This window comes from Stigmatopora argus, chromosome 20, assembly GCF_051989625.1.
Source record: "Stigmatopora argus isolate UIUO_Sarg chromosome 20, RoL_Sarg_1.0, whole genome shotgun sequence".
Classification (NCBI taxonomy): Eukaryota; Metazoa; Chordata; class Actinopteri; order Syngnathiformes; family Syngnathidae; genus Stigmatopora; species Stigmatopora argus.
This window is the reverse complement of record NC_135406.1, coordinates 10,294,803-10,305,289: the sequence shown is the minus strand read 5'-3', so window position 1 is coordinate 10,305,289 and position 10,487 is coordinate 10,294,803. Positions and strand designations below refer to the sequence as shown.

General features: G+C 42.5%; 1 protein-coding gene and 1 long non-coding RNA gene across 4 annotated transcripts; one reads left to right on the top strand and one right to left on the bottom strand.

The window, feature by feature from the left end:
* Nucleotides 1-224: 224 nt before the first annotated feature.
* Nucleotides 225-5,512, top strand: LOC144065630 (triple functional domain protein-like). Its single transcript, XM_077588631.1, has 7 exons — nucleotides 225-450; nucleotides 532-641; nucleotides 746-815; nucleotides 897-989; nucleotides 4,256-4,348; nucleotides 4,547-4,601; nucleotides 4,692-5,512. Exons 1-7 carry the CDS (start codon nucleotides 235-237, stop codon nucleotides 4,808-4,810), a joined length of 756 nt encoding a protein of 251 aa, XP_077444757.1. The 5' UTR covers nucleotides 225-234; the 3' UTR covers nucleotides 4,811-5,512.
* Nucleotides 5,513-6,465: 953 nt separating this feature from the next.
* On the bottom strand, nucleotides 6,466-7,859 carry LOC144065672 (uncharacterized). Of its 3 annotated transcripts, XR_013297255.1 has the most exons (5): nucleotides 7,668-7,859; nucleotides 7,358-7,457; nucleotides 7,175-7,269; nucleotides 7,047-7,101; nucleotides 6,466-6,569 (listed from the first exon to the last, which is right to left on the bottom strand). It is a non-coding gene; the product is annotated as an uncharacterized LOC144065672 (long non-coding RNA). The 3 variants fall into 3 exon arrangements; XR_013297256.1 differs by lacking the exon at nucleotides 7,047-7,101; XR_013297254.1 differs by having other exon boundaries at nucleotides 6,472-7,101.
* Between the last annotated feature and the right edge of the window lie 2,628 nt (nucleotides 7,860-10,487).

Here is a 10,487-nt window from a genome sequence, read left to right as displayed (position 1 = left end):
TTGAATAACATGAAAATAGAAACATTTACACGATTAAAAAGAAAAGTTCGCTTACTTTATGGCCCCAATAACATGAAAAAGTTGCTTTAAAAAATGGATAGTATGTATTTAATCTATTGCCTGCCAATGACAGCGGTAAACGTCCAATTCATTTATACTGGGAGGACTACACTCACCTTTCAGTGCCACTTGTGTATCAAACTACTTGATGTGCATATCAGGGGTTGCTTATTCATGGTTTCTTCTACTTTTTTTCTGCAGAAACCAGAACCAGGTCCGCAGGAAAAAACTCGAAGCTCCAAATGGACATGGCTGCTGTCATTGCGGAAGTTCTCCAGCTCCAAGAGAAGAACATCAAGTCAATTGTTGACATTTCCCTTCAGGTTCATCTTCACAGAGCTGATTCAAACTGAAAAGGCCTACGTGCGAGATCTACAGGAATGCTTTGACGTGAGTTAATTTTCTATTCAAAAGCTTTCTGTTTTTTAAAACAAACTTTAACCAAGTGGGTGTTTGTTTGGCAACATGCAGAATTATGTGAAGAAGATGTTGAGGCAGGATGAGAAGATCCCTGCCAGAATCAACAATATGGAACATGTCATCTTTGGGAACATTTTGGAGCTGTATGAATTCCATCACAAGTAAGCATTAGTCGTGACTTTTCTGTCACAACTCCACTCAACACTCCACCATGTTGAAATATATTGAATGGAGTTCCTTCCATGTCCTTCCTATCTTTCTTCAGCATCTTTCTCAAAGAGCTGGAAAAATACAAAGACGTCCCTGAAGATGTCGGACAGTGCTTTGTCAAATGGGTATGTATTGCTTCCTCAGTAACAATATTCGGACTGAAAAATGACCCATTTAAGAATTCTTAGCTTTTTGCTTGTTAATAGTCTGATAAGTTCCAGTTATATTATGTCGATTACTGCAAGAACTATGAAGAATCCACTCGGCTCATCGTTGATCATGCTGTGCAATATTTTCATGTAAGTTCAATGTCTAAGGGAGCCAATTCAACGAAAGCACATGAAATGTCATATAATAATAATAATCGGACATAGGCCATGTCGTCATTACCACAACACAAAAGCCTACTTGTCATCACACGCAGAAACTGCGTGTGACGAAATTGATGGTGCTTCTCCATAAGCTACGTTTAATCGGCAAAAGACCTAAATAAGTGTAAGTTACGGACTTGTAATTTGTCATTCCGCTGTTGTGGATACAGGTCGCTTACCTCTCGATTACCTCACACTGTCTTCGACTTACCTTACTTCAAGTCAGCTAGTAGGAGGCAGATCACCAACCAAACATCTATTCATATACCGCAGAAGGGAATGTGTGTTATGTTAGCGCGAGTTTAGATGTCTGATGGATGTGGGGAAAAAACTGTCCTTAAGCCTATTTGTCCGAGCTTTGTGGGACCTATAGCGTCTGCCAGAGGGCAGCAGCTGGAACAGATTGTGACCAGGGTGGTAAGGGTCCCCTATGATGTTCTTGGCTCTGCTGAGGTAACGAGGGCTGGCAATGTCTTCAAGTGAGGGCAGAGAGCAGCCGACAATCCTCTGGGCAGTGTTAATCACTTTCTGCATGGCCTTTTTGTCTGCCGCCGTGCTTCCAGCGTACCACACTGTGATGCCGTACGCCAGGATGCTCTCTACAGTGGTTCTATAGAAGGTTCTCAGAAGATTGGTGCCCAAGTTGTTCTTCCTAAGTACCCTGAGGAAATGGAGTCGTGTCTGAGCCTTCTTCACCACTGCCGTGGTGTTTGTAGACCATGAGAGCTTGTCCGTGACGTGGACCCCCAGGAATTTAAAGGACTGGACCCTGTCTACACATACTCCATTTATGAGGAGTGGGGCCAGATCTGTGCCGTGTTTGCGAAAGTCCAAGATTATTTCTTTAGTTTTCGTGGTGTTCAGTGTGAGATTGTTCACCGAGCACCACGAAGACAAATTGTTGACCTCATCTCTGTAAGCCGACTCATCCCCTCCTGAGATGAGTCCGACCACAGTGGTGTCGTCAGCGAATTTGATGATGGCGTTAGACTGGTGGGTGGGTGAACAGTCGTAGGTGTACAGGGAGTACAGAAGAGGACTCAGTACACAGCCTTGAGGGGAGCCAGTGCTTAGTGTAATGGAGGAAGAGAGGTGGGGACCAAGTCTAACAGTCTGTGGTCGGTTGGTTAAGAAGTTCTTAATCCAGTAGCAGATGAAAGAGGATAGTCCAAGGTGGGAGAGTTTGTCAGTCAGAATGTCCGGTTTTATGGTATTGAAGGCTGAGCTATAGTCAATGAAGAGCATCCTCACGTAGTTCCCAGGGTGTTCCAGGTGGCTCAGTGCTGTATGAAGAGCAATGGCAATAGCATCATCAGTGGACCTGTTTGCTCTATAAGCAAACTGGTGAGGGTCAATTGAGGGAAAGATTGTATTCCTGATATGGCGGGCTACCAACTTTTCAAAGCACTTCATGATCACAGGCGTGAGGGCAACAGGCCTATAATCATTCATGCTGCCAATGGTAGGCTTTTTGGGGACAGGGATGATGGTGGCAGATTTCAGACAAGATGGAATGATGGATAGTTGCAGGGAACAATTGAAAATATTTGTGAAGACTCCAGCCAGCTGGTCAGCACAGGCTTTGAGCACCTTCCCAGGTACTCCGTCTGGGCCCGCAGCCTTCCTGGTGTTCACAGACCGCATTACCAGTCTCACTTCCTGTTCCCGGAACGTCAGTTAATTGCTGCCGGGTGGTGGAGGGGGTGTTGAGACTGGGTCTGATGTGTCAGTCTCAAAGCGAGCAAAGAAACGGTTCAATTTCTCCGCTAATGAGGCATCTGCATTAACAGACATATTATTGTTATTGTAGTTGGTAATATGTCGTATTCCTTGCCACATCTTCTTTGGGTTATTTTCTGTGAAGTGCTCCTCAATTTTTTTGGTATATGCTGCCTTGGCCTTTTTAATGCCTCTTTTTAGCTCAGCTCTGGCAGCGTTATATTTTATCTTGTCCCCTGATCTAAAGGCGGAGTTACGGCATTTGATGAGTGCCTGTGTCTCATTGGTCATCCAGGGTTTTTGGTTAGGAAAAACCCGTATTCGTTTATCTATAGTGACGTTGTCGATGCAGTTTTTTTATGTAAGAAAGTACAGAGTCCGTGTAGTCCTGGAGGTTGTCGTGTACAAAAAGTTCCCAGTTGGTGCGGGAAAAACAGTCCTGCAGCTGAGAGAGTGCGTTGTCAGGCCAAGTTTTTATTGTCTTTATTTGTGGCGTTGTTTGCCTCCGGAGTGGAGTGTAAGCGGTGGTGAGAGATAGGCAGAGGTGATCTGATCCAGCTAGGCGAGGGAGGGAAGTGGCTTTATAAGCATGTTTGATGTTAGAATAGACATGGTCAAGAGTTTTGTCTCCTCTAGTATTACAATTTACATATTGAATAAACTTAGGTAAAACAGTCTTTAAACACGCCTTGTTGAAATCACCAGCGACAATAAAAACTCCATCGGGGTGGTCAAGCTGTTGTTTGTTTACAGCCGTTAGCAGGAGGTTAAGTGCCGTGTTAACGTTAGCATTCGGAGGTATATTGATAGCCGTTGCTATGACGACGTTTAGCTCTCTTGGTAGATAATAGGGCCTACATCGTATTGCTAATAACTCTAAATCCGGGGAACAGTGAGTGTCAATAATTTTACTGTCACAACACCATTCATTATGTATATACATGCACAGTCCTCCTCCCTTGCTTTTGCCTGTTAATACTTTTGAACGGTCGTTTCGAAAAAGCGTTCGGCTAGCTAGCGATACCGCCGCGTCGGGGATATGCGGGTGTAGCCACGTTTCTGAGATGATAATAATATTACAGTTTCTAACAAAGCTGTTGGTAGCAATACGAAGTTCCAACTCATCCATTTTGTGGGTGATGGATCGGGCGTTGGTCAAAAGGATACTAGGAAGCGGTGCTCGGTGTGGTTGTTGTTTCAGCTTAGCAGCAAGGCCCGCCCGGCATCCACGCTTGTTTCCTGTCCCTTCGCCGCCTTCGACGTGCTTTTGGTGGGCTGGCTAGCCACGGAGATCCCGGAGAGTGTGTTAAGAAATCGGATGTATCGCATATCCTTCGGATAGTGAGTAAATCCTGGCGACTGTAAGATAACGAACGACACCGAACTGGAGAGCTTGAAGCCGCTGCGTCAGTGCGCGCCGCCATCTTACTTTTTTCATGATCTTACAATGGCTTTTTTTCTCTCGTCTTCAACAGAAAATTCAGCAGAAGCATGGACTGGCAAACTCAATCAACCCTTACCTGCTGAAGCCAGTACAGAGAATCACCAAATATCCCCTCTTGATAAAGGTATGCAAAAAACATTGTTACTCAGGAAAATGACATTCATGACACACAAATGAAAACAGCTCACTAAAATGAACATGGGTGTAATCCTAAACTTGCTATAGTACACATAAACAGAGCATAGAGCAATACCTACACAGTAAATTCTCTCAATTCTGTGGGAACAATGTCTCAACGTAAGTGTCTTTTGGCCTATTTTAGGATCTTAGGATTCCCAAGAAAGCCAATGATGCCATGCATCTCTCCGTGCTGGAAGGTAACTGAACATGATGTCAAGATGGCAAAACATTTTCTCACGATTCAGGTCCAGTTTGCTTACGCGCCACCTTCATCTCTCCTCCTTCAGGTTTCCATGAAAACATAAAGTCGCAGGGCGAGCTGCTCCTCCAAGATTCCTTCAAGCTCTGGGATTCAAGAATAGCCTTGAGCATGGGAAAAAATAGACAACTCTTCTTCTTGTCTTAGAAGTCCTTGGTGGTGTGAAAGGTGGTCAAGGACGCCAAGTGAACGAGTAGATACATTTACAAGAAAAAAATCAATGTGATTGAAAACGTGGACAATTTTAAGTACCTGGGTGTTAACCTCAACAACAAACTGGACTGGTCCACAAACATGGATGCCCTGTACAAGAGGGAACAGAGCCACCTCTACCTCCTGAGGAGACAACGGTCCTTTGGAGTGTGAGGACACTGCTGGGGACCTTTTATGACACTGTGGTGGCATCTAGTGTTTTATGCAGTAGTCTGTTGGCGATGCGGGAGCATGGAGAGAGTCAGTGTTGGGGTTATTTTGGGTACTATTATAAATGTGCTTGAAATATTAATCATTATATGTGGAATATTAATCATTATATGTATATGTGAAATATTAATCATTATAAGCAGACAAACGCTCAGTATAACTGTTACCAAAGGACACTTCCCCCTGCAGCTGGCTCCGAGGACGTTTAATTGTTTTGCCTAGATCCGAGGACTATTGACTTGACAGCTCACCCAGTCCCGGGCTCCGAGGACTGTTGATCTAGGTTCCCAATGAAAATCTGTGAAGGACTCTTAAATTGCTTTGACTTGGATTCCGGAGCAGATGGCGATAACCGAATCGACTTCCGAAAATACTCGCATTTTGTTTTAAAATAGTGTTTCTCGTTTCACCTAATATTTTGCTTGCTTATGTAAATTCTTATGCAGTTGTTTTTGGTTTCCAACCTTAATTGTTGTTTTGAAGACCTGATATGAAATTGTTGTTGCAGTTGTTTTTTGACCTTAATTGTGTTATTCGGTTAGCTTATGCAATTGTTTTGAATAAGATAACCTGAATTGTTTTGATTCTATTGCAACTAAATGGACAGAAGAGGATGTCTTTCTTTAGAATGATCGGGGACGAGTCAGGATGGATTCTCACTTGCAAGTTAACGCTGGATTATGTGCTCTGATGTCTTTCTTTTATTAAAGTTTAACTATTAATGAACCTATCATTTACAGGAACAGGCTGAATAAGATGGTCAGAAGGGCTAGCTCTGTTCTGGACTGTCCACTGGACTCTGTGGAGGCAGTGTGGGGGGGGGGGGGGGGCATAGGATGCTGGCCAGGATGATGTCCATCATGGACATCACCTCCCACACCCTGCATGAGTATGTGGAGTCCCTCCGGAGCTCTTTGAGCAATAGATTGCTGCACTCATAACAGGAAAGAGTGCCGCTACTGCAGATCCTTCCTCCCATCAGCTGTCAGGCTCTTTAACAAAAGAAATGTCTCCTTGCTGGCGCAGTCAGATTTTTGTTCAAATGTTGCTGCGATGGGCTCCTCATTCCCAGTCGTGTTCAGCTTTGCAAAAATAGAACGGAGAGCAAACTGGAGGATTTGACCCACAATGGGCGCTGTGGCACGGTGAAAATCTGAGTCCAGTGTCAGTCTTTGTGTCTCAGTCATCTCAGTGCTGCTCAAAGATCTCTGAAGCGTCAGGTTTAGATTATGCAGAAATATCTTCATGTCCATTTCGGCTAGGGGGGTTGCGATTGAAAGGTACTTGCGGAGGCCTTCGAGTGTGACGTTCGCAAGAAAAAAAGAGAGAGTTTACAAATTGTCTCACGTGGGTTATTTTGTAAAGACAATCATTTCCTTACCTTTCTATTGAACAATTGCGAAAGGTGTACTTCTTGGGTGAAATACTTGCAGACTTGCCCGTGTATCTGATTCAGGCACATTCGCCTTGCCCTCGTCCAGGCCTGCATGCATAAACACAGTCACAAGTTAAAGGTCTGCTTGCTACAATTTGACAATGCAGTGGCAACTTGGAAGTTTTTACTTTTGTTCTGACTATTATTTCAATTTGGCCCAAATGAATGCACACCATTTACACATATGATATGATTATTTCAACTGGAGATACGAGTATAAAATTAGGATATGAAAATGCAAAAATGGCACATTATCAATTCGAATATCAGTTCATTTCAAAATCCCAAACTCTTCTTCCTCATCACACTGCTACGTTCAAGTGAATGGAAAGGGACCTGAATGTCGATATACTGCATATACAAACTCCTACGAGGGACAAAATTCTTCAGTATATCCTAATTTTCTTATGCTTACACATGAATTTAGTTCTCCTTCCAAAAAAAAACATTGAAATATTGCATTACAACACACACACTATTCAAAGAATTCCAGATTCAGTATCCTGACTATTTTTCTGAACTCACCTCCTGCAGAAGAGCGAACATCCCGAGATGCACTTTGGTTTCAAAGCTGCAGAACCTTTAAGATGGGCATACATAATAAATTATTCCACGTGCATATGTGCATTTTCACATGAGCCTTTGGTACTCACTCATGCTGCTCAGCAACCACTGCTTCATGGTTTCAGCTGAGATATCGGACGGAACCTTGTTCTCCTTTTCCAAAAGCATAAATCATGTAGGTTTTCTGCATAAGCACACACCAAAACTATCTTGTTATGCTCCACTTAAACTGAGTATGAGCTTTAATATTGATTCCATTCGACATGACTTGCCTCGACATTGTACATGTGCTGCTCCCGCTCTGACAAAGAAGTGGGTTGCATCTGGAGGAGTTCGTCAATTGCACAGTCAACACTGGCATTAAAGTGAGCTCTAGAAAACAAAACAATTATACAACGTAAACACAGTGTCTTTGGGATTATAAGGATGATGCAATATCAAAAAGTATCATTTATAAAGAGCAGATAATTAGATACAAGCAGACCACCATTAATGGTTACAACTTTCCAGTTTAGAAATTCCAATGATCAAATAAAAATAATAATAATCTTGCAAAAATTACATTTCCAAGTTTTTACCTACCCCATGAAAGATAGCACCTCCATTGCTGGATTTATGTGAAAAGCTGTCTTTCTGAACTGATTCAATTGACAAAAGTGCTGAAGTACCCGTAAGGTTAATTGTATGTAAACCCATCCTCACAAATATTTATACATGGCTCCACTCTGTGATGTTGTTGAAGATGAAAGAGTCAAAGGACCACAACCAAAGATCTTGTTGAAGCTCTGTCTGTGATGTAATGAGATGAAAGAGAAAAGGCATTTTAATGATTAAAAACAGAAATTGACTTATGTTACGGCTCTAATAACATGGTAAAGTTGCTTTAAATAGTTGATGGTATTTAATGTATTGCCTGCCATTGACATCAATGAGTGTCCAATTCAGTTCCATGCTGAAACCGTTTTGCTTTTATAGTTACTTGCCCACCAATTTTGTTGAGGGTGTTGTGGTCATCATTTGTTAAGCAGATTATTGTTATTAGTATAATAATTATTACAAAGACCAAAAAGATATTTCAATGTAATGTTTGTGCTGCAAGCCCACTACCACTTGCTGTCTGTGTGACATGTTAAACTTTAACATCTTTGACAACCCACAGGGCAGCTTCGACTGCATTCAGCAGTACATCACCAGCGAGGGTAGCATTCAGCTGGATTGTTTGGGTGCCATCCAAGCCAAGATTACTGTTTGTGCCACTGACGACTCTTACGTCTTACTATACGTGGTCATTTCCTTAAAGAAAAAAAAGTCCCACTATTTATTTGTCAAACAAAGCAATGGACGATTGATAGGATTCTACCTTGAGGTAAAAAAAGGTTAAAAAAAAAGCCTTACTATACGTGGTCATTTCCTTAAAGAAAAAAAAGTCCCACTATTTATTTGTCAAACAAAGCAATGGACGATTGATAGGATTCTACCTTGAGGACAGAAACGCTGGTGGACGCCAACTTTTCATCGACCACTCGGATGGCATCAATGAGAGCCTTGAGGCGGAGGCGGACGTTGATATCTTCCGTCTTGGCCCGTGCCGCCCGGATCTTCTGCTCCACCTCCTTGCGCAGGACGACCACGCGGGCCTCCTCCTCCGTTGTTTGCAGCAACGGAACATATATCTCTCATGAATCACGTTTCTTGCAGGTTTAAAATACTCCTGAGAAACGCATGAAAACCATGGAGAGCCCGCAAGTACAAGTGGACAGTGTGAATGCAGCAGAGAGACAGACAAGAGGACCAAATCATTTAGCCAAGGTATGCCAGGCTAGTAACAGAACCAAGAAAGTAAATGTGCTGGAAACTGTAGCTTCCAGCACATTTACTTTCTTGGTTCTGTTACTAGCCTGGCATACCTTGGCAAAATGATTTGCGCCGCCACATGCCCGACATGCCTTACCGTAGGCTGGGCATTGTTCCCTGCCACGCTTGTGGCTGTTTCCGCAGTATTTGCAGGCCAACTGCTCTTTTCTCTTGTCCAGCATTCTATACCTCTTGTCTGTCTCTCTGCTGCATTCACACTGTCCACTTGTACTTGCGGCCTCTCCATGGTTTTCATGCGTTTCTCAGTCAGCTCAGCAAGCTGACATATTTCGACTGCCGCTGGCAACATGAGGTCTCGCTCACGCAGCAAGCGCCTTCGAGTGTCCTCACTTGCAACCCCGAGCACGAGCCTGTCACGAATCATCTCATCTTTAACCCACAGTAATCATACGATGTAGCTCTTTCCTTTAGCCTTGTTAAAAACTGCTTATTGGCTCATCCGTCTCTTGTTTGCAGCAACTGAACATGTATCTCTCATGAATCACGTTTCTTGCAGGTTTAAAATACTCCCAGCGCATTTAAGATGGCAGTTGGGTCTTACCTTTGATCCTCCGTCAATACCACGTTATGCATTAGACGGGGCGGCACTCGTTACCCATTAGCCGTCTCAGGGAGGCAGCTTGCACCTCTTCAGATTTCTCGTTTAGCCCTGTGGCTAACACTGAATCCTCAAATTCAGCACGAAAAATGTCCCAGTTCTTTGCCAAATCTCCGAACATTTTCATGCCCTCCGGCGCCGGAATCTCATTGTTTGCCATTGCTTCTAGTTTTAGCCAGCCACTCCTGACACCATGTTTCAGATCGCGTCTTTAATCAATTGAATACAAACAACAGCGCGTAGCATTATGGGTAGAACTGAGAACGTGCTACAATGATGAACCACTAGATGTCGCTAACTGCTCACTATACAGTACTGTAATCTGTAACAGCGAGTGGCGATGACGTCATATACAAGCGGCAAAGATTTTGTCTTCAGACGGGAAAAACATAAAAAAGAGAACGGGAAAAAAAAGAATAGAAATACGAAACATATTATGGAAATTTGTGTAAATTATAAACCTTTTCTCCAATGGAAAAATGATAACCACCTGATCTTTTTTAGTCATTTCGTTTTACAAACTGATACAATCAATACAACCAAGATAATAACGAAATCATTTAATTTATAAATGCCATTCGGGTATAAACTCTGTTAAAATATATAGAGACAAGTCAAAGTTTTTGCCAGGTTTAACAGTATTAAAATTTAAATATACAACAAACAAATTGATGATACGAGTATCGGGATTAATGAATATGCCACTTAGTTATAAGTACTATTATCCTATCAATATTAAAACATGTTTTCATACTTATAAGAAAAATACGTGAAGCCAAACAAAATATATTAACAGGGGTTTGATACTCGGACTGCAACATACATCATAGATCAATTTACAAATAGACAGTTTGAATAGACCTTAGGAATGATAATAACACACTTTTTTATTTCCGTTAAAAAGAACACAACATATCGACAAAAAGCAG

Coding starts and splice junctions, on each gene's coding strand:
- LOC144065630 (XM_077588631.1), top strand. CDS start 235: ATGGTTTCTTCTACTTTTTTTCTGCAGAAACCAGAACCAGGTCCGCAG. Junction 642..745: donor CTGTATGAATTCCATCACAA/GTAAGCATTAGT, acceptor ATCTTTCTTCAG/CATCTTTCTCAAAGAGCTGG. Junction 4,349..4,546: donor AATATCCCCTCTTGATAAAG/GTATGCAAAAAA, acceptor GGCCTATTTTAG/GATCTTAGGATTCCCAAGAA.